This window comes from Neurospora tetrasperma (assembly GCF_000213175.1).
Source record: "Neurospora tetrasperma FGSC 2508 unplaced genomic scaffold NEUTE1scaffold_1, whole genome shotgun sequence".
NCBI classification, from domain to species: domain Eukaryota; kingdom Fungi; phylum Ascomycota; class Sordariomycetes; order Sordariales; family Sordariaceae; genus Neurospora; species Neurospora tetrasperma.
Genome location: NW_009799099.1, coordinates 3,363,421 through 3,380,992, shown reverse-complemented (window position 1 = coordinate 3,380,992; position 17,572 = coordinate 3,363,421). Strand labels below are relative to the sequence as shown.

Genomic DNA, 17,572 nt, shown 5'->3' with positions numbered 1-17,572 from the left:
AGGCGATATCGGGCGGGGTAGGAAGGCCGAGAGAACCGGTTCAAGGGACGCGGGCAGGCTCCGAGGTGTTGGTTATGAGGATGTTTGAGAAGGATGTTATCTAGGCCTAGCAGAGAGAGGGTTAGTCAAAAGGAAGTAGTTCGGGAGAACAAGAACCGCACTTTGCAGGCTTGGACAGGAAGCGAAGAAGGTCGATCGAGCTCATGGGGCGGCGGTAGAGGTGGGAGTGAGAGGCGACGGGAAGCCCAAGACAGTATTGAGGAACTGTACGGGCAAGGCAGGCCGAAATTCGGGTTGCTGTTCGAGCATGTGTATCTTGAATGGAAATCAAGCCGTTTGACAAGAGTTGCTCTCCCGTAGAGACCGGTGGTGGAGCGGATTGGCCGCGGGCGCAAAGTAGAGGAGGGGGAGGGATGTTGCGACGACTCGAGTTGGGACGAAAGGCGTGTCGGGATCGAATTGCTCGAGAAAAGACTCACAATGTAGCGGTTGATGCGCGGTCCGAGAAACGGGCAACAAATAGAGGTCTCACGAGAGGGAAGATCGTCGTCAAAGGTCTGAGTGAAGATTGACCAAACAGTTTGAAAGGTTCAAGAGGAGGGGTTGCAACGCGCCTGATGAGAGATTTTGAAATTTTATGGACAGGAAGGCCGGAAAAAAAAGTGGGATTGGGTTTTTGCTGGAGGTTTGGCCCCTGCCGGCCCTGTTTGGCGGGGGACAAGTGGGAATTCAGCAGGAGCAAAGCCCACTGCGACCCAAGATCGACCATGTCCCCGGCGCTGCAAGATTCAGCCCGAGTTTCTGCTGTTAGGCTACAATATGCGAGAGACCAGTATAGCACTAACTTGCGAGCTGCATTGGGATTCAACGTTCTACTGGTACCTCACCTCCACCAACAGGAACACCTAACAATTGATTCGGATTAGGCCTGTGACTGGCCTCATCAGGCACAATTCAACCCAAAAGGCAATTTCGACAAATCATCATCGTGACTAGTTCCATGATCGTCGAAATGTGAGATAATACTTACAGGGCAGGTCTCAATGAAATCCTGTTCAGAAACTGAACCGTGTCCAAGCATCATGGCATGTATGGCTAGTTCTTGAAATTCATTGAACTGAATGTCAGTCTTTGAGGTATCTACGAACATAGAAAGGAACAAGTGGAAATCAACCATCCATATGAGGGCATTCAAGGGCACGCGGGGAGAAGCCCACAATCGCAGGATTTGTTCGATTCGCATGGATTTGTTGAGTTCCAGGACCACTATCGACCACAACGGTACAGTGCATCATTTCATCTTTAAAAGTCCATTGATTAAATGTTAACGTCTTGTAACAGCTTGTGACCAGCTTATCCCAGCGAGCTGTTCATCATCAGGACTACTGTTTTGGGCTTCAAATCAACCAATATAAAGCCATGATCCCTTATCCACAATCCATGTCTTGAAGGCGCCGCAGAAGGTCCGTAGGCGGGAAAGGCGTAAAATAAGGGTGTAGTAAGGACCCTGACCCTCTGCGACGACTCAAGTCGTTTGTCTTCATCCCGGAGCCGAGATAGCAAGGATGTTGTTACATTGGTTTTGATGAAGGAGGTCTCAGCTGCTGACGAGAAATATCCCTGTGGTAGTCTCGCTTCTGCAATGATTGTCTAAGAAAGTGCCAATTCAGGCAACGTAAGTTGGTTTTGGGCCCTCTTTCCCACGGCACCCGCACTTGGTCCATCGGGTCGCAACAGTCGCTTGTGGTTGCGCATGCTTGTGTTGCGTAAACCCAAGCTTGGACGTGCGTGCATGCATCAATGATGGAGCTCCTGCCGGAACCAAGTCGTTCGTCCGGCGAATCGGTACCGGGAGAAGATCCAGCCTGGATGGAGGGTGATGAGAGAAAGTCTTTGGAAGAGAATTCAGCTTTTGGTCGTTCTCCTTGGCTGAGAAGAGATCCCATTCATTGTTGTACAGCAGATATCACATCGGCCGTGATTTTGCTGAAGATAGGTGCAAGGGAGCAATCCTTGTACTTGTGCACCAAACGCGAGCCATCTTTGACCTCCTCCTCTTCACTTGTGCTAGCTCCAGCAGGAGTCGAAATATCTTTTCCGTCGACCGTGGTGCCTGCTGGGTACGTTGGTCTCTTGCCTGTCTCGATGAGAACGAGAAACTGAGGATCGATCGGAACACGGCCAAGGAAACGAACGCCAAAGTCATTCGCCATAACCTCTCCACCACCACTCATGAAAATGTTTGTGCACTCGCTGCAGTTGGGACAAACAAAGCCACACATGTTCTCCACAACACCGAGGACTCGGATGTTGGTTTTGGTGCAAAAGTTGAGCTCCTTCCTGACGTCTGCAGTTGCCACGGCCTGAGGGGTGGTGACCACAACGGCTCCAGCAAGTTGGCCTGGTCGTGCCTTTTGCAGCAGATTCTCTGCCAAGGAAATGTGCTCGTCGCTGGTACCGGGAGGCGTGTCGATGAGGAGATAGTCGGTCTCGTCCCAGAACACGTCGGACAAAAATTGGCGAACCATGGCAGTCTTCTTTGGTCCACGCCAGACAACGGCGTCACCCCGCTTGGGAAGAAGGAAACCGAGGCTCATGACGCGAAGGGATCCGACGCCGGCAGATGGGTCAGCTTCGTGAACGGTGATAGGCAACCAGCCACCGGGCGCTTGTGTTACTTTGGCATCTTCGATGCCGAACATGCGCGGAATCGAGGGGCCTGTGAGGTCTACGTCCAGCACTCCAACCGAATGGCCCGCAAGCGAAAGAGAAAGAGCAAGCTGAGTTGTGACAGATGATTTCCCAACACCTCCTTTACCTGAAAGGACCTGTGTGTTCTGGTCAGCAATGACATGTTTTTGGTGATGACGGGGTCCAGCCTGTAGAAAAAAACCACGGATGACCGGGGATGCATACCAGGACAATATGCTTGACTTTGGCAAGAGACATTCTGACTGTTTTTAACCAAGACCCGTGATACGTCCTCTCAACCGCCAGTTAAGCTGCTGGAGTTTTGATTGATATGGAATTTGTGAATCGGTTTTGGGTTGAGCGATGTCATTGTCAAAAAATAGTAAAGCTGCTGATGAATCTTCGCCTTCTGAAAGTTGGAGAAGGGCGATGAATGCACCTGAATCGGCCTCGAATCGGCCTGTGCTTTATCAGCAGGTGGGGCCCCCACTGGTCTTCCCGTCTGCCCAGCCAAGCCAAGTTTTCTTCAGCAGGGACCTGGAGCAGGGATTTTGGTTCGATGGTATAAATTGTAGCAGTGGCCCTCTTAAAGGCTACGGATACCCCGGCGCATGGGCCATCAAAAGCCACTACTCCAAAATAGACATGATGCAGACCAGACCGATGTCTGGGCCCCCTGACATGTGCATTTGGCATCCAGGCATTGAACCCATCGATGTGACCGTCAACATCCATTTCGCCAGTCCACAACAACACCCGCCTTTTGAGTTCTCGATCACGGCCGGACTCAATTGGATCGCAGGGACACGCCAGACGACGCCTTTTGCGAATCACACATTGAAATACATTGGATACACGACATGCTTAGCTGCATATAGTCGACACCCGATTCGCGCAACATGATCGTTGGGGCCATAGTAGAGGTCTTTGGGTCCTTATAGTCACAGCAGAATGGACGATCCATGGGGTTCACCATGGGCTACCGCAGACGCATCAACAGACCTCGGACATAGTTTGACGAGAAGAAGATCCGATCTCGAGCCCCCCAAACGAGCCTTGCTGTCCGCTAGCAACTCGCCGCGATTACCCGCCATCACGGCCCCTTCGCCGTGGGCAGACGCTGAAGATGGGTTCGGAGGCTGGGCCGCCCCAGATGGATTAACAACACAGACGACGACTGCTCAGTCGGGATGGATGGGTGGATGGCGGTCTCGGAGCCCAAGTCTCGCGGCACCGTCCCGAGACAATGGCTTCAGGTCTCGCAGTCCTAGCCTTGTCGCACCGTCGAGGGAGAATAGCTGGAGGTCTCGGAGTCCGAGCTTGATCGCACCTTCGCGGGATAACGGCTTCAGGTCGCGCAGCCCGAGTATTGCTGCATCTGTCCGAGACGAAGAGTTCGCCAAATCCAATCCGATCGCCTGGCCAGACACTATCGCATCCTCGAACTCGCCTATCGCCCCCGTACTTCGACAGCCGTCCCCTGATCCATGGGCCGCTGAACACTCCCATACGCCGCACAACGACGACAACATCACTCCGCGCTTGGTGATCAACCTTCCCCAGTCTATTGCCGAAGAAGAAGACGATGTCGACAAAGGGAAACTATCTGAGCTAAACCCCGATTGGGCGGACGAAGAGAAGGATGCCTGTAAGGATGGAACAAGCGAAGTAGAAAAGAGCGAGCCGCCTGGGGCAAAGGCAGAGACAGAGGCGGAAGTTGTCCAGAAAGTTTCATTACGAATCAGCGTGGGATCGACTGTCAATAGTCTACTGACCCGTTCAACCTCCCCTTCTGGTGACGATACCGATCATGGGGACGAACGGCAAGATTCGCCCATCACCTCCATCGACGACGACTCCCATGCGAGACCACGCCTCGCACGAAAATCTTCCAGTATTGTGCAGGAACTGGTGGAAGAGTATGATGAAACAGCACAAGTGAGGAGCCAGGAGCCTCCGGTAATACGACGCGCAGAAAGCAAAAGCTCACTGAGCCCCCATCATCACGACGTCTCGGAGGATGCGTCAGATTTTGGTGATTTCGAAGATGCCCAGGTTAAAGAGCCACCAAATTCTCAAACCCCAGAACCACCCTCAACGCCAGAAGAGGTTCAAAAACCTTCTTCGCAGCACGGATCTTCCCCCAAGACGTCCCCAACGCAGTCGATGAGCAGTCATCTAGGCCATATGAACGAGTTGGCAGCCAAGTTCGGCGCCCTGAATTTTGATATCGACTTGTCAAACGTAGACAAAATGTTTGAAACGTCCACCAACATGAAGCCGCTGTTCCCATACGCCGATGTCCCGGACCATATCATTACCGACAGCTTTAACAGCATCTCAGAACGCAAGGCCTGGTACCGCATATCTCGTTTCGGCTCATCACGAAAACACAACGCAGGAGACGACGAAAATTACAGAAGGGTGGCATGGCCGACGTCAACTGTATGCCAGGAGACGCTTCAGACTGTCCGCCGATGGATGGAGGAAGACTCCATCGCAGGCCGTGTTTCCCTGGGTGGAGGCGTATCCAAGACGCAAAAGAACATGTTTGGATGGGATTCTTCCGCAGAGCCAGTTACACTTGATGCGATTTTTGGAAAGAGGACTGTGCCTACCAGGCCGTCCTCCGTTCAACCGCTCCAGCCGCCAAGTGCATTTGGCCTTGTGGATCATTCACCCTTGGGCAGCACTGCGGTCAACTCTCTCAAAATCCAGCCACATCGACCAGCGAGTCTTCAGCTACCGCCAGCTGCCACATTCAGCTGGAGTAGCGATTTCTCAGCTTCAGCTGGGAAACCTCCTCTGACCGCGTCTCTACCATTAACACCATCTCAACCAGCTCAGGGTCCTTTCAAAGTGACTCCAATGGACCTCGGGATATCGTCAATCAGCGCAACGGCAGCCGCTGAGGATAATGATGACGACTGGGGAGAGATGGTCTCTTCGCCATCGGTGATGAAAGCAACCGTGGGCGGCTTCCCCGATTTCAACTCACCGGTGTCAACATTGACTCCAACTCGTGGCCCAACCCCAGGAACAACAACAGCCGAGTACATGTCCCAGTCGGACCACGTCCCAGTCTCACTCACGCTCACGTCTAACTCGGGAAATGATACCACCGTCCCAGTTACATCTTCGGCAGCGGATCCTTGGGCATCAGCAGACTTTTCCTTTTTCGAGTCCCCGTCCCAGCAACAAACCGGTCCCACGAAGTCCTCAGTAACGCCAAGCCATCCATCCTCCATGATTGCCGCCTCTTTCACCCCAACGGCTCCTGGCTCTTCGACCCATTCCTTCGACTTATCACGAGTGACTACACCCATCTCCTCCGCCTCGTCAGTCATCGCGCCGCACTCTTCCATGACTCGAAACAGCAGTCCCATTGCCGCAAAAGGCACGATTTCACCGGCGGTATCGTCACCCATCGCCCGCCAAATGACACCAACACAGGCAACCGGCGATCTACAACAGGGCGAGCCAACAGGAGACGAAGTCACGGTCAGCTCAATTCTTGACGGTCTACCAGACCTTTCTTATATGTTGCGTTGACGGTCCGCGATCGGGCCACTATCCTGTTGGGCGAGCCTTGGCGACAAAAGCCAACGACCCCCAGTTCCACAGATGCTGGGTGGCATGCTTAATACATACACTTAATTGTAATCGTCAGAGGCGATATCTTGCTTTTCTCCCAGGCATGCATGGCGCTGGCGTTAAGGGGCGGGAGATGATGTTACCACGTAATCGAGAGCTGTGTACAACTGTAAAGAAGCAACGACATACTTTTGCTGGGTCAGGTCAGTCAAGCCAAAGATCCTGGACTTTTTGTATATCATTTCCGTGTGTCGCATTGGGATGAGCGTCGTCTTCCTCTTTGTCTTTGTGTGTAGCACTAAAGATGTTTCTTATGAGGCCAACCAAACCGGTTTTCTGTCTCGGAAGAAGCTGAATTGCTGTTCCTGATATCATTATACATTCTTTGTTGAACCCAACCGGTTGCAATGCAATGGTGTACAACGGCTGTTGATGCGGGGAGCACCCAGGTCGGGAAATATGAACGGCTGTTCCCTTGTGGAATTGGATATGTAATGTCTTTTGTGTCTCGTGTGACATATGCATCTCGGGCGATGATCATCCTACCGAGGAATCGCGCATCAAACAGGAGAGAAACTTTGAAGGTAGACGCTGGATGTGACACCCCTCCAAAACTCTCGAGCATGCGGTGCGGCATCTCGCAGATCAACATCAGCACCACCTGCCACCCAGTATTGCAACATCCGTCCAACACAACCGAGAGGCTGAAAATGGAGGCAAACCCCTGCCACCGCTGCATATACATCACCTTATACTCCATCACATTCTCTCTCGCGCGGCAAATCATGCGGCTCAGGATCGCAGACAGTATAGATCTAAGATCCCTATGCAGGAGTCGTAGGTTGGCAGCGTCAGAGCGCCGAGGAAAACATGATCATCCCAGCGATCCCACCGGCTTTCTCTCTCCCACAAATAAACTTCTTGCCGCTTTCCACTGCCGGGTTGAAATTGGGGTCGATGGGGTACGGCAGTCCCCGCACCGCCATGTTCAGCTCGTTGGGGGACCGGGGCCTCGCGGACGGCGTGCCGTGTGTTCGGCCGGCTTGGCAAAAACCGCCTTGGACGACCCTAACGTCCAAGTGCGGTCCCTGAAAGGGCCCCATTACCCCAAAACAGCACCAACTTCTCCAGTGGGGTGGAAGCTCGAGTACTTGAATCGGGTGGAGTTACCGATGTCGAGCACCGGGCTATGGCGGCCGGCGGGTGATTTACCGCGAACGATGTTGGTAGCGTCATTGATGGGGAACAGATGCCGACCGAAAGGGCCGAATGAGCTTACCTCCACCTGCCATTACGAAGTCGATTTGCTTCATTTTCTTCGCTCACAAGCGGGATGCGCTCCTGGTGGAGGGTTGTGTTTTGCTGGCAACAAGAAACGTCAACATTCAGTAACCGTGCTTGGCTCTGTTCCCCGCGAAAAGATTTCCACAGCCGGTTCCACCACCCGACCGAGCCCCGGCCATCTCCGTAGAGAAGTGGTGGAGCGCGGTCCAGGCGGTTGCCCACACTCCGGGCAGATTTATGGTCGCGGAGTCAACGCGGGGTTCATAACCAATAGAGAAAATCACAGAGACAAACATGAAGCAGAGAAAGACAATGCGAAATAAACCTGGCCGAGCTGCAATGAAATCTCCAATACGCGCACCGTAGCTGATCGTCCTGAGCCAAACCCGGACGGACTAGCGCCATATTGATATTGGTATTACAGCCTCAAGTACACATGCCTGGCTGTGTAGAGAGGTACTTATAAAACATATCAGCCTCAGCCCGGTTCCTCTCAACTTATGTTTCACTCCCTCGACCCGCTCTCTCTGACTCATCCAGAACCAAACTGCTCAGCCATCGAGGTTCGGAAGAAGATGGCCATCATCAGCCTTCTCATGTCCCCATGGGCGCCCGTCGTCCTATTAGCGGGCGTTGCCTTTTACTATCTTGTCCCCTACTTCGTTACATATAGCGCTCTGCGCAAGATTCCCTCTCCCTTCCCAGCCCAGTTCACGGATCTCTGGCTCCTGTCGGTATGTCGGAGAGGTAACAGATACCAAAGAGTAGATGAGCTTCACAAGAAGCTGGGTCCCGTTGTTCGTATCCAGCCCAACCACGTCAGTATCTGCGATGACGCTGCCATTCCCACTATTTACGGCCACGGAAACGGCTTCCTCAAGTCGTAAGTCTCCCACATCGATTCGACGAACACCGACCCCTGTCTTGCTAACAGTTCATAGCGAGTTCTACGATGCCTTCGTCAGCATTCGCCGAGGTCTCTTCAACACACGCGACCGCGCCGAGCACACGCGCAAGCGCAAGATTGTCTCCCATACGTTCTCTGCCAAGTCCGTTCAGCAGTTCGAGCCCTACATGCACTCCAACCTTGAACTCTTTGTCAAGCAGTGGGACAGTATGATCAAGAACTCCAAGAACCCCGACAAGGCCGCCCATCTCGACTGCCTCGAGTGGTTCAACTACCTTGCCTTCGACGTCATTGGTGATCTCTCCTTCGGCCAGCCCTTCGGCATGCTTTCCTCCGGTGCCGACATGGCTGAGATCCGCTCGTCCCCTGACGCTGCTCCCATCTACGCCCCTGCCATCGAGATTCTCAACCGCCGCGGTGAGGTGTCCGCGACGCTCGGCATCCATCCCGCCCTCAAGCCCTTTGCCAAGTACCTGCCCGACCCTTTCTTCACCAAGGGCCTCGCCGCGGTCGAGAACCTCGCGGGCATCGCCATCGCCTGCGTCAAGTCCCGCCTCGACAATCCTCCCCCGGTCACCCGCAAGGACCTGCTCCAGCGCCTGATGGAAGGCCGCGACGAAAAGGGCGAGCCTCTCGGGCGCCAAGAACTCACTGCCGAAGCCCTAACCCAACTCATCGCCGGTTCCGACACCACCTCCAACTCGTCCTGCGCTCTGCTCTTCCACGCCGTCCGCACCCCCGGTGTGATGCAGAAGCTCCAAGCCGAGCTCGACGCCAACATTCCCCCCGAAGTCGACGTGCCCACCTATGACATGGTCAAGGAGCTGCCCTACCTGGAAGCCGTCATCAACGAAGTCCTGCGCTTCCACTCCACCTCCGGCATCGGTCTCCCCCGCCAGATCCCTCACGACGCCGCCCAGGGCGTGCACATCCAGGGGTACTACCTCCCTCCGGGAACCGTTCTGTCTGTGCCCACGTATAGCATCCACCACAGCAAGGAGATCTGGGGCCCCGATGCGGATGAGTTCAAGCCGGAGAGATGGGAGAGGTTGACATCGAGGCAGAAGAACGCGTTCATTCCCTTTAGCCATGGACCCCGTTCTTGTGTAGGACGGAATGTGGCGGAGATGGAGATGAAGTTGATTGTGGCTACATGGGCGAGGAGGTATGAGGTTAAGCTGCTGCAGGACTACATGGACACTAGAGAGGGGTTCTTGAGAAAGCCGCTTGGGTTGAAGGTTGGGTTGAAGTTGAGGAAGTAAGCGGTGGGCAGGAGCGGGGCAAGCGATAAGAGATAGGGGGTGAGGATGCCGGATGGGTGGTTGCAGTAGAGTGGCGGGGATTACCGAATGATACGCCAGGATGAGGGTTTGCATATGATGATGCCCCTGATCGATGCATCGCAGCGGCTAGCAATTTTGCCGTGTTGTACAACAGCTACGGCAAGCATTATTTCCATGCTCATCCTCTCTCAAGTCAACAATTTCTTTTAAACCATGCCTTTTTTTTTTTTTTTCTACGTTGGAACATTTCTACCTTCTTCAAACAAAAAAAGTTGTCTACATTATTCCATGCTTTCTTCATGATTTTCTTTGGGTGTCACAAGCGACCAAACTCACAAACTACGCAACCTGCATTGAATCATCGACGACAACAATAACAAAGAGCATTCGAATCATCAATCAAGCCAAAAAAAACGTAACGCAGCAACAAAATGCAAAAAGAGAAGCTCTGTTTTGGGCGTTGCCCACAGCCAGAATCGAACTGACGACCTCATCATTACTAGTGATGCGCTCTACCACTGAGCCATGCGGGCTTCTGATGTGTTTTTGATTTGGAAGTGGACCATATTAACAGACCCCAGCAGTTGGCCCCACTGACGTTCACGATTCGTGTCTGTCAAGGTCGCCGATGACACTCGACGGTTATGACTGATTGACGCATTAATTCATGTTCAAGCGCATCGCATAGAAGTTAGTCAGATGTGGACGGATCTGTCTATTATTATCGAACGTTGAATCAAATGACAGAGACTGAGAAAAGGGTATCGTGAGCTGACAAAGTACATGCATGCAGCATCCGCTTTCATTGCTTCCCAAACGCCGAAATCCAACTTCCTCAACATATGGAAGGAGCGCAACAACCTCTTCCATGGAATTACTGACTCTTTCTGTCACGTGCTCATGCATCGTAAATATTCTCTGCCGGCTCGGAATCCGACTCGAACATAATCAAGTCGCCGACGGACTCATGCTCGCCGACATGGACAGTGACCGTGGACATCCGAGGCTCGCCCTCGGGAAGCGACAAGCGCACAGTAATCTCCACATCCGGGACCATGTATATCGGCAAGAACATGGGGTCAATACCCCAACGGAAGTGAAGTCCCGGCCATTCGGTCCTTAGAGCCTTTCGGGCCACCTGCGCCTGGACACGGATGGAGCAGAGGGTCCAGCGAAGGTGGCACTCGTGCAACCCTGGCTACTCAGCCCTCAGAGCATTGCGCGCGGAAGCCAAGATAGGTACCTACAGAAGGTCGACTTGATTACGCACTCTTTCTCATCTTCAATGAGGATGGTGATATCCTAGGTAGGTATGTGTTGAACTTGAGGTTGGCCTCAAGAAAGCGACTGGATAAAGTTAAGATGTTGTCGATTGCTTAGTATTCTTTGTGTAGCCCCTGCGTTTTATACTACCGACACCGAAGTTGAGAGAGTCACCGCAAGAATTTATCGTGGACGCACCACAATCACGCCCTCCAACATGTTGAAACAGAGAATATCACTAACATACGGTAGGATTCATTCACACTGAAATATATCCCATCCGAAAAGACCAAATAAACAAGGGTATCAGTTGAGGTAAACACAAGCATCCCTAGTCCGAGCAGCTAAAATATGAAGTTCCCAACTCCGATCTCCCAAATGGCACGCAGTCTATATACCGCTTTTTCGCTTGTTACTCTCAATTGACGCCGTAAAAGTCTGACCAGCCTCCGAGTCGTAGGGTTATTCTTCAGTTCTCCGAATCGAAGGTGATAAAGTCGCTAGCGGACTTAAACCTTTGGTGGCAGCCGCCGCAGCCTCAAACTCCGAGCAAGGAGGAATGTTGCTCAAAATACCGGGCAAAGAGTTAAGAGGAATTGACAACGCCGGGACTCCGCTCAGCTAATCAGCATATTCTCAGACGCTGCTCTGGACCTTGAGTGTTGTTGATAAGAGGGAGCCTCTTTCGAACCTCAAAGCACCGATCGAAGGCGTACCCCAAGTCTTCCCGGACATCACAATGTCCGCCCCGGTCCTCGCTCCGATCTGTCAGAAGTCATAAATATCTGACTTGTCCTCCTCGCTGTCCGAATCCTCCTCGACATCAGAGTCGAAGCTGATTAGGTCGTCCGCAGGGGTATGGCTAACCTCGCTAGCGGCCACTGGCGTCCTTTGCTGCGGGAACAAGGGGAGCATCGTGCTCATGGCGGTTGGCACCATGTTCACTGACACAGCCATAGGGTCGATGCCCCAGCGGATATGGAGGCCGGGCCATTCGGCCCTTAAAGCCTTCCGAGCGACCTGCGCCTGGGCGCGGAAGGAGCAGAACGTCCAGCGAAGGAGACGTTCGTCTTTGTCATCACGGACAGTGGTAACATCCTGTGTGTCGAATTTGATGTTGGCCCCGAGGAAGCGCGAAAGTCTGTGGATATCCACAACCTCAATTGGACCGAGGATCTCTAGCACGCGGGAGGCGCTATGGGGCAGGTCCGTCTGCGGCGCCAATCTGTTGCTATTCCAGACCACAGCGATGGTTCTTCCTGCAATCCCCAGGTTGCCTCCCGCGATGAACTGGAAGACGCGAACAGCCTCTTCGCGAAAAAACATGGTAATCTTCGCGCAAGCACTTTTGTAGCGACCGTCGGTAGGGGGAGCAATGGATGTCGCATAAACGCGTCCGAAAGGGGCGTGAATGCCCAGCGCATCCAAAAGGATCTTGGGGGTTGTTCCGGCTGGGAGATTGGTCAAAAACAGGGCGCAATTGTCGTCCGGCGCAATTCCCAATGAAGAATTCTTAGGGTTTCTGATGTCGCCCTTATAGCGCCAAGAGAAACCGGCGCGAACCTTTTCCTCCGCTGTGAAGGTAGGCTCCAGACCCTGCACTGAATCCATTGGGCGGAAAGAAGTCGACGTTGACCTTGTGACTAGGACCGGTTCAGTGGCAGACCTTGTGTTCGAGGTAGGCGTCTGGGCCTTGCGGCGCCAGTCCAGGATGGCGAGTGCCGCAGACACTGAGGGTGTGTCGCTGGGCGTCATTGCCCGACGCTGGGCCGGGATGACATATGCATTGGTACGAGCGTTCGAGGATGTTGAACGGTTGCGAGCCCCCTGAACGGACTTTTGATCATCCGAACAAACTGACTTTGCGTCTAGCAGAGAATGTGATTTATTGCGTTGATTCGACATCGTGGATTGAGGATATCTAGTTGCACAGTCAGTACTGACTGACCAATGTGATGTATATCGCGTGCAGGGCAGGCACACTAACCAAGGGAATGGAATACGAGACTGGAGTTGTAGATTTTTTGGATTGGTAATGGGAACCACCAGATCGAGATTGCCGCTTCCTTGGATTGGCATGCTCTGGTGTTGGATCTGGGGTCGGTTGGAGGGTTGACTGGTTAAACTCCAGAAAGTCGAAGTGAGGATGATTTGAGGGCAGATTTTGGCTATTTATAAACACCTGAGAAATAACAAGTTGTGCGAGGGTGGTCCGTTCACGAGTGCAAGTTCTTAAATGTATGAACGCAGTGAAGGGGACGAGTGAAGGGAATCATTCGCCTGGTTTCTTGGACTTTCGGACCATGGCCTGGTCTCCACGGTGACGGTCTGTCATCGAAGCAACATCAGATGAAAGGCCAGGTATATCATGGCAGAAAGCGTTCAAGTGAATGTAATTACGCGTTATGTCGAACTGCGCATTGATGAGGTTTCGTTTCCCTTTGCAACAAGTCCGTGATTTTGTGGTAGGCAGAATAGGGGGCTTTATATCTCTCAGGTGGTGGACAGCAGCAACATATGTGAGTACAATGGTAAGATCATGAGCGCAGAGGAAATGAGTACTTAAGAACACAGTCACAGGGATATTTAGACACATAGTTTGAATGTGGTAGCAGCACCTGGAGAGTGTTATCAGATGTTTGACATGTCTGGTCCTGTTACTACAGCCTAGTCATGTTATTTTTTGAAATAGCTGTAACGGATAAAGGTTGAGTAATACCAGAAGACTTTTATGGATGAGCCTCAGACGTCGCGATATCATCCATGCTGGCGTTTGGCGACTTCGACTGGCAGTTTCCGGCTGGCGGGATGCTTCAGTTACGAAACTTGTTTCCACGTCACCCCCATCGCTACTAAGTACAAGTTGTACCAACCGAGATGCGTTTCTCAGCAAACCATCGCAAACGTCATTCATGTCACTGAAATATTTGACACTCCATAGAGGAAGGAGCGCGGCCTATTCTGGGTCACCCCGCTGGCGTCCCGCTCTTTCCTTCACTTGTCTTCATGACTCCACCACGAAACTCCTGCTCAAGCTTCCTACAAACATTTCGGGCAGGGACAAGTGAGTTGGTCAACCGCATTTGCCGGCTGGCAATGCTGGAAAAGTCGACAACGTGCAGTGATAATGGCCCGCGAGACTCTCTTCAGTAAATGCTCCATGGAATACACCAAATCCGGTGACGGTCACCGCTCCTAGATTTCATCTCACTACGAGAAATCGACAGACAAATGTGGTAGTCGTACAAGATATCCATGAAAGAATAGAAAGCGGTTAAATCTTCGCATGTGTATCTTTAATATTCTAGTAACTGGTTTGGGGGATACAGCGTGTGGCGATGAGGAAAACCTCGAGGTAGACGTGTTGAAACATCCCAACACAAGATAAGATCATCTGATGAGTCTCCCATCTTGACTGCTTTCAGTTTGATACGAAAGTCTCTGCGTAGGAGTGAATTACCACGCTCAACCGGCCCGACGCCGCGCTTTTGTCCCCATGCACTGTGTTGAGGGGAACCAACCATGCGAACACGACCATTGTAGGAACAACCCAACAGAGTCCTTTAAAAATCAGAGTAGCAGAAACAGGCCCCAAGAAGTCCTAAGCATCAGACTTGAAGATTCATACTGTTCAACTTCTCACGAGGTACATCTAAGAAGGTGTTCTCTCTTTGCATCAAGCTCTAGGCAGACTAATTTGGTCATGTTCACGCGAGAAGTTGCACAGATTGATTCAAAACTGGTTAGCTCCGCGGCACTTCCAAGTGTTGACTTTTTCTACTCACTGCCAACCCCGGATCCCAGCGACAGAGTGTGGGGGAGCTACGCTCTTATGATGGAGAAACCGAACTGCCCTACCAAACTTTACATTGGCTCAGGCACCAAAGACAAGTAAGTATGGAGTGAGAAGCAGAATGCGGCAGTACGAACTCGGAAACCAGGTACCTCGCTTGGCTCAATCTGCCCTCAAAAAGGGGTATACGATCGAGCACAGATCCTGCTGCGATCTTGTCTGTTGTAGAGGCAGTTGTCCATGGCAACAACAAGAGAAGCGAAGAATGAAGTGATATTTTCGACCGTTAACACTTATGACTACAAGTTTTACTTGCTCAGATTGAATCTTCAAGCAGTAGCCCACAAGACTAGCGATGTTCATCACTTATTTGAGGAATGAGGTATGTTTGGACATGATTCCCATCTGTCAAGTATGTGATTTTGATCAGATTTGAAGGAGGTCATACCATGTATCCAGGTCAGCAATCGTAAGAATAACCTGAATGTGGACAGTTCAGTACTGTTTGTTGTGGTTGGGAAAGACCGAAGTATTTGTGACAGGAAATAAACTAGTTAAGAAACATATCAGCCAATCTTTTGGGAATTTCTCCAACCATGAACTGCCGCGAGGTTGGGTTCAAAAGCATAATGACAACGCGTGGATGCGTAAAATAATATAGCCAAGTTGTGATGGACTGACCTTGACGTGTTCGGTCTATTTTATGGCCATTCGTCAGGCTAGACAATGGATAGCTCTAGAGCAAGAGACCTCAGTGATGATGTTCCAATTTACGGCCTCAGGTCTCCCTAAATCAACTAACTCGAGAGTAATGTGGTTGGTCGACTCGGAACGGAAAAGGAGACCAATCAGCCCCAGGGCTGATTCTTGATTGTGGCGAGGATTCGTCAGTCGAGGACACCACTTCGCTACGAGTGGAGGCATCTTCGCGAATCACATCCCGTACAGGCATCTCTGCATGGCATCCTTTTCCTGGCTTTCCAGGCTTTCCTGGTTCTGACCCGATCGCGTCCACTCTTCCCGCCCGTTACAGTCATGCATCGCGGGGTTCGGATGCTTTTTGACGTCACCCACGGTTTCAGGGAATCCTGTATCTCTCTAGACGTCATGATCTGATGATGCCCCAGCGAAAAGGATGGTAATGATGGATGGTCTTGTGATGATGTCCTGAATCTCGACATATATCAGACTCGAGTTCCTGGGTGTCTGTTCCAGAAGATTTTAATCCTAGATAGATCTGATCGTCGCATTTCAAGGCCACGAAATTCTCCGAGACACACTATCTCTCAGTAGCCGCTACCCACTCGAAGCTACTGCACCATGCCAACGGCAACAACGGTCAAGCAGCCGTCCGCTGCGGTCTGTAAGTCGAGGCTCCACTTTCCTCTTTTGGTGCACAGACTTACCCGTAGGGACCGAAACACCCAACAGCTTCCGCCCCCAAAATCAAGAAGACAACAACGAAGACGGCAACAACGGATGCGCCCAAGCCAGTCAAAGAAGTGAAGCATCGCAGCTCTTCGACGAAGCCCAAGTCGACGCCCCTCGCCGAAACAACCGACAACGTGGTCAAGAAGAAGCCGAAACCAGCGCCCCTCGACGAGAATAAGATCGCGACGACCGACCATGCTGTCAAGAAGAAGCCGACGACTTCCACCTCGACCCCAGAGAAGAAGGCACGTGTGCACAGCAGCAGCACCCACCCCCGCGAGGTAGTATCCTCGTCCAGCACCAAGAAACCCTCGACCAGCGGCCATACCCACGCGCACACCTCGACGACCAAGACATCGAGCCATAGACCGCATACACATCTTGAGGAAGGCAGCAAGCACGAGAGCACCAGCTCGCACCGCCCCGGTCGCCGTCACCACGCCCACCACCATCACAACCCCGACGGCAGTTTGACTCGCCACGGCGCCCGCGCCACGAGCTCCTCGATCGCCAAACCTCTTGCACCCGCCAAGGCTTTCTCCCCTGCTCTCGACGCCGAAGGCAACCCCAAGCCCAACCTCCGCCCGGCGACCATGACAGCGCACATCAAGCGCGCCGTGCGCAAGTCCGAGGCGATGAGCCCTTCGAAACCTATAAAGGTCGAGCCCGAAACTGCGCTCCCCAAGGTCCACGTCCCAACTCCACAGACGGCGCGCCAGAAGGCTACTGCCGCTGCTGATGTTGAGGCGACTAAACGGGCTCAGAAGGTCGCTGCTGCGGCGCAGGAGGAGCAGGCTCAGTGGGACCAACAACAGCAACAACAACAGCAGGAAGCCCAGAAGCCCAAGAAGAAGGAAAAGAAGTACGCGCCTGAGGCGATGATTCCCACTTCGCGGTTTGTTGGGAATGTCGGTAAGACGGCTGGGGCGACGCTGGATACTACGGGTCAGGTGGCTAAGGGGATTACCGAGACTGTTGGACGCACGGCTGAGGGCGCGCTTGGTGGTGGTGGCGTCGGCAAGACGGTTGGAGCGGCGGCTGGTGGTGTTGGTGATACGTTGGGTGCGGCGACGGGAGGGTTGGGAAGGACAGTGGAGGGGGCGACGGATGGGTTGGCCAAAGGCGGTCCGTTGGGCGCCGTGGGAGGGCTGGGTGAAGGGTTGGGACAGACGGTGGGAGGTGTTGGGAAAGGATTGGTAAGTTTGTTTTCCCCCTTTGACTCTGTGATGTTGCTGTTTTTGTCATTCTGTTTGGTTGTCCTAGTCTTCTTGGACTCCCTTAGTTTTCGACCTTCCTTTATCTCTGCTTTTACTCCCCCCCCCCCCC

General features: G+C 52.7%; 6 protein-coding genes across 6 annotated transcripts in view; 3 read left to right on the top strand and 3 right to left on the bottom strand.

The window, feature by feature from the left end:
• Nucleotides 1-1,946: 1,946 nt before the first annotated feature.
• NEUTE1DRAFT_127744 (uncharacterized protein) lies at nucleotides 1,947-2,997 on the bottom strand (the record flags this gene model as incomplete). Its single annotated transcript, XM_009849847.1, has 2 exons — nucleotides 1,947-2,828; nucleotides 2,917-2,997. The coding sequence occupies 2 exons, from the start codon at nucleotides 2,947-2,949 to the stop codon at nucleotides 1,947-1,949; spliced, it is 915 nt and encodes a 304-aa protein (XP_009848149.1).
• A 645-nt stretch (nucleotides 2,998-3,642) lies between these two features.
• NEUTE1DRAFT_144301 (uncharacterized protein) lies at nucleotides 3,643-6,656 on the top strand (the record flags this gene model as incomplete). Its single annotated transcript, XM_009849846.1, has 1 exon — nucleotides 3,643-6,656. The coding sequence occupies one exon, from the start codon at nucleotides 3,643-3,645 to the stop codon at nucleotides 6,241-6,243; it is 2,601 nt and encodes an 866-aa protein (XP_009848148.1).
• Nucleotides 6,657-8,144: 1,488 nt separating this feature from the next.
• NEUTE1DRAFT_98143 (uncharacterized protein) lies at nucleotides 8,145-9,738 on the top strand (the record flags this gene model as incomplete). Its single annotated transcript, XM_009849845.1, has 2 exons — nucleotides 8,145-8,452; nucleotides 8,511-9,738. 2 exons carry the CDS (start codon nucleotides 8,145-8,147, stop codon nucleotides 9,736-9,738), a joined length of 1,536 nt encoding a protein of 511 aa, XP_009848147.1.
• A 919-nt stretch (nucleotides 9,739-10,657) lies between these two features.
• NEUTE1DRAFT_134973 (uncharacterized protein) lies at nucleotides 10,658-11,241 on the bottom strand (the record flags this gene model as incomplete). The annotated part of the gene is made up of 2 exons (XM_009849844.1): nucleotides 10,658-10,957; nucleotides 11,221-11,241. 2 exons carry the CDS (start codon nucleotides 11,239-11,241, stop codon nucleotides 10,658-10,660), a joined length of 321 nt encoding a protein of 106 aa, XP_009848146.1.
• A 549-nt stretch (nucleotides 11,242-11,790) lies between these two features.
• NEUTE1DRAFT_107552 (uncharacterized protein) lies at nucleotides 11,791-12,927 on the bottom strand (the record flags this gene model as incomplete). The annotated part of the gene is made up of 1 exon (XM_009849843.1): nucleotides 11,791-12,927. One exon carries the CDS (start codon nucleotides 12,925-12,927, stop codon nucleotides 11,791-11,793), a length of 1,137 nt encoding a protein of 378 aa, XP_009848145.1.
• A 3,026-nt stretch (nucleotides 12,928-15,953) lies between these two features.
• Nucleotides 15,954-17,572, top strand: part of NEUTE1DRAFT_127741 (uncharacterized protein) — a gene marked incomplete at both ends in the record, with an annotated part of 3,200 nt that continues 1,581 nt past the window's right edge. Inside the window, 2 exons of the mRNA XM_009849842.1 lie at nucleotides 15,954-16,178; nucleotides 16,247-17,442. Coding sequence (XP_009848144.1) covers nucleotides 16,136-16,178; nucleotides 16,247-17,442 — 1,239 coding nt within the window. The remainder of the gene's footprint in view (nucleotides 16,179-16,246; nucleotides 17,443-17,572) is intronic.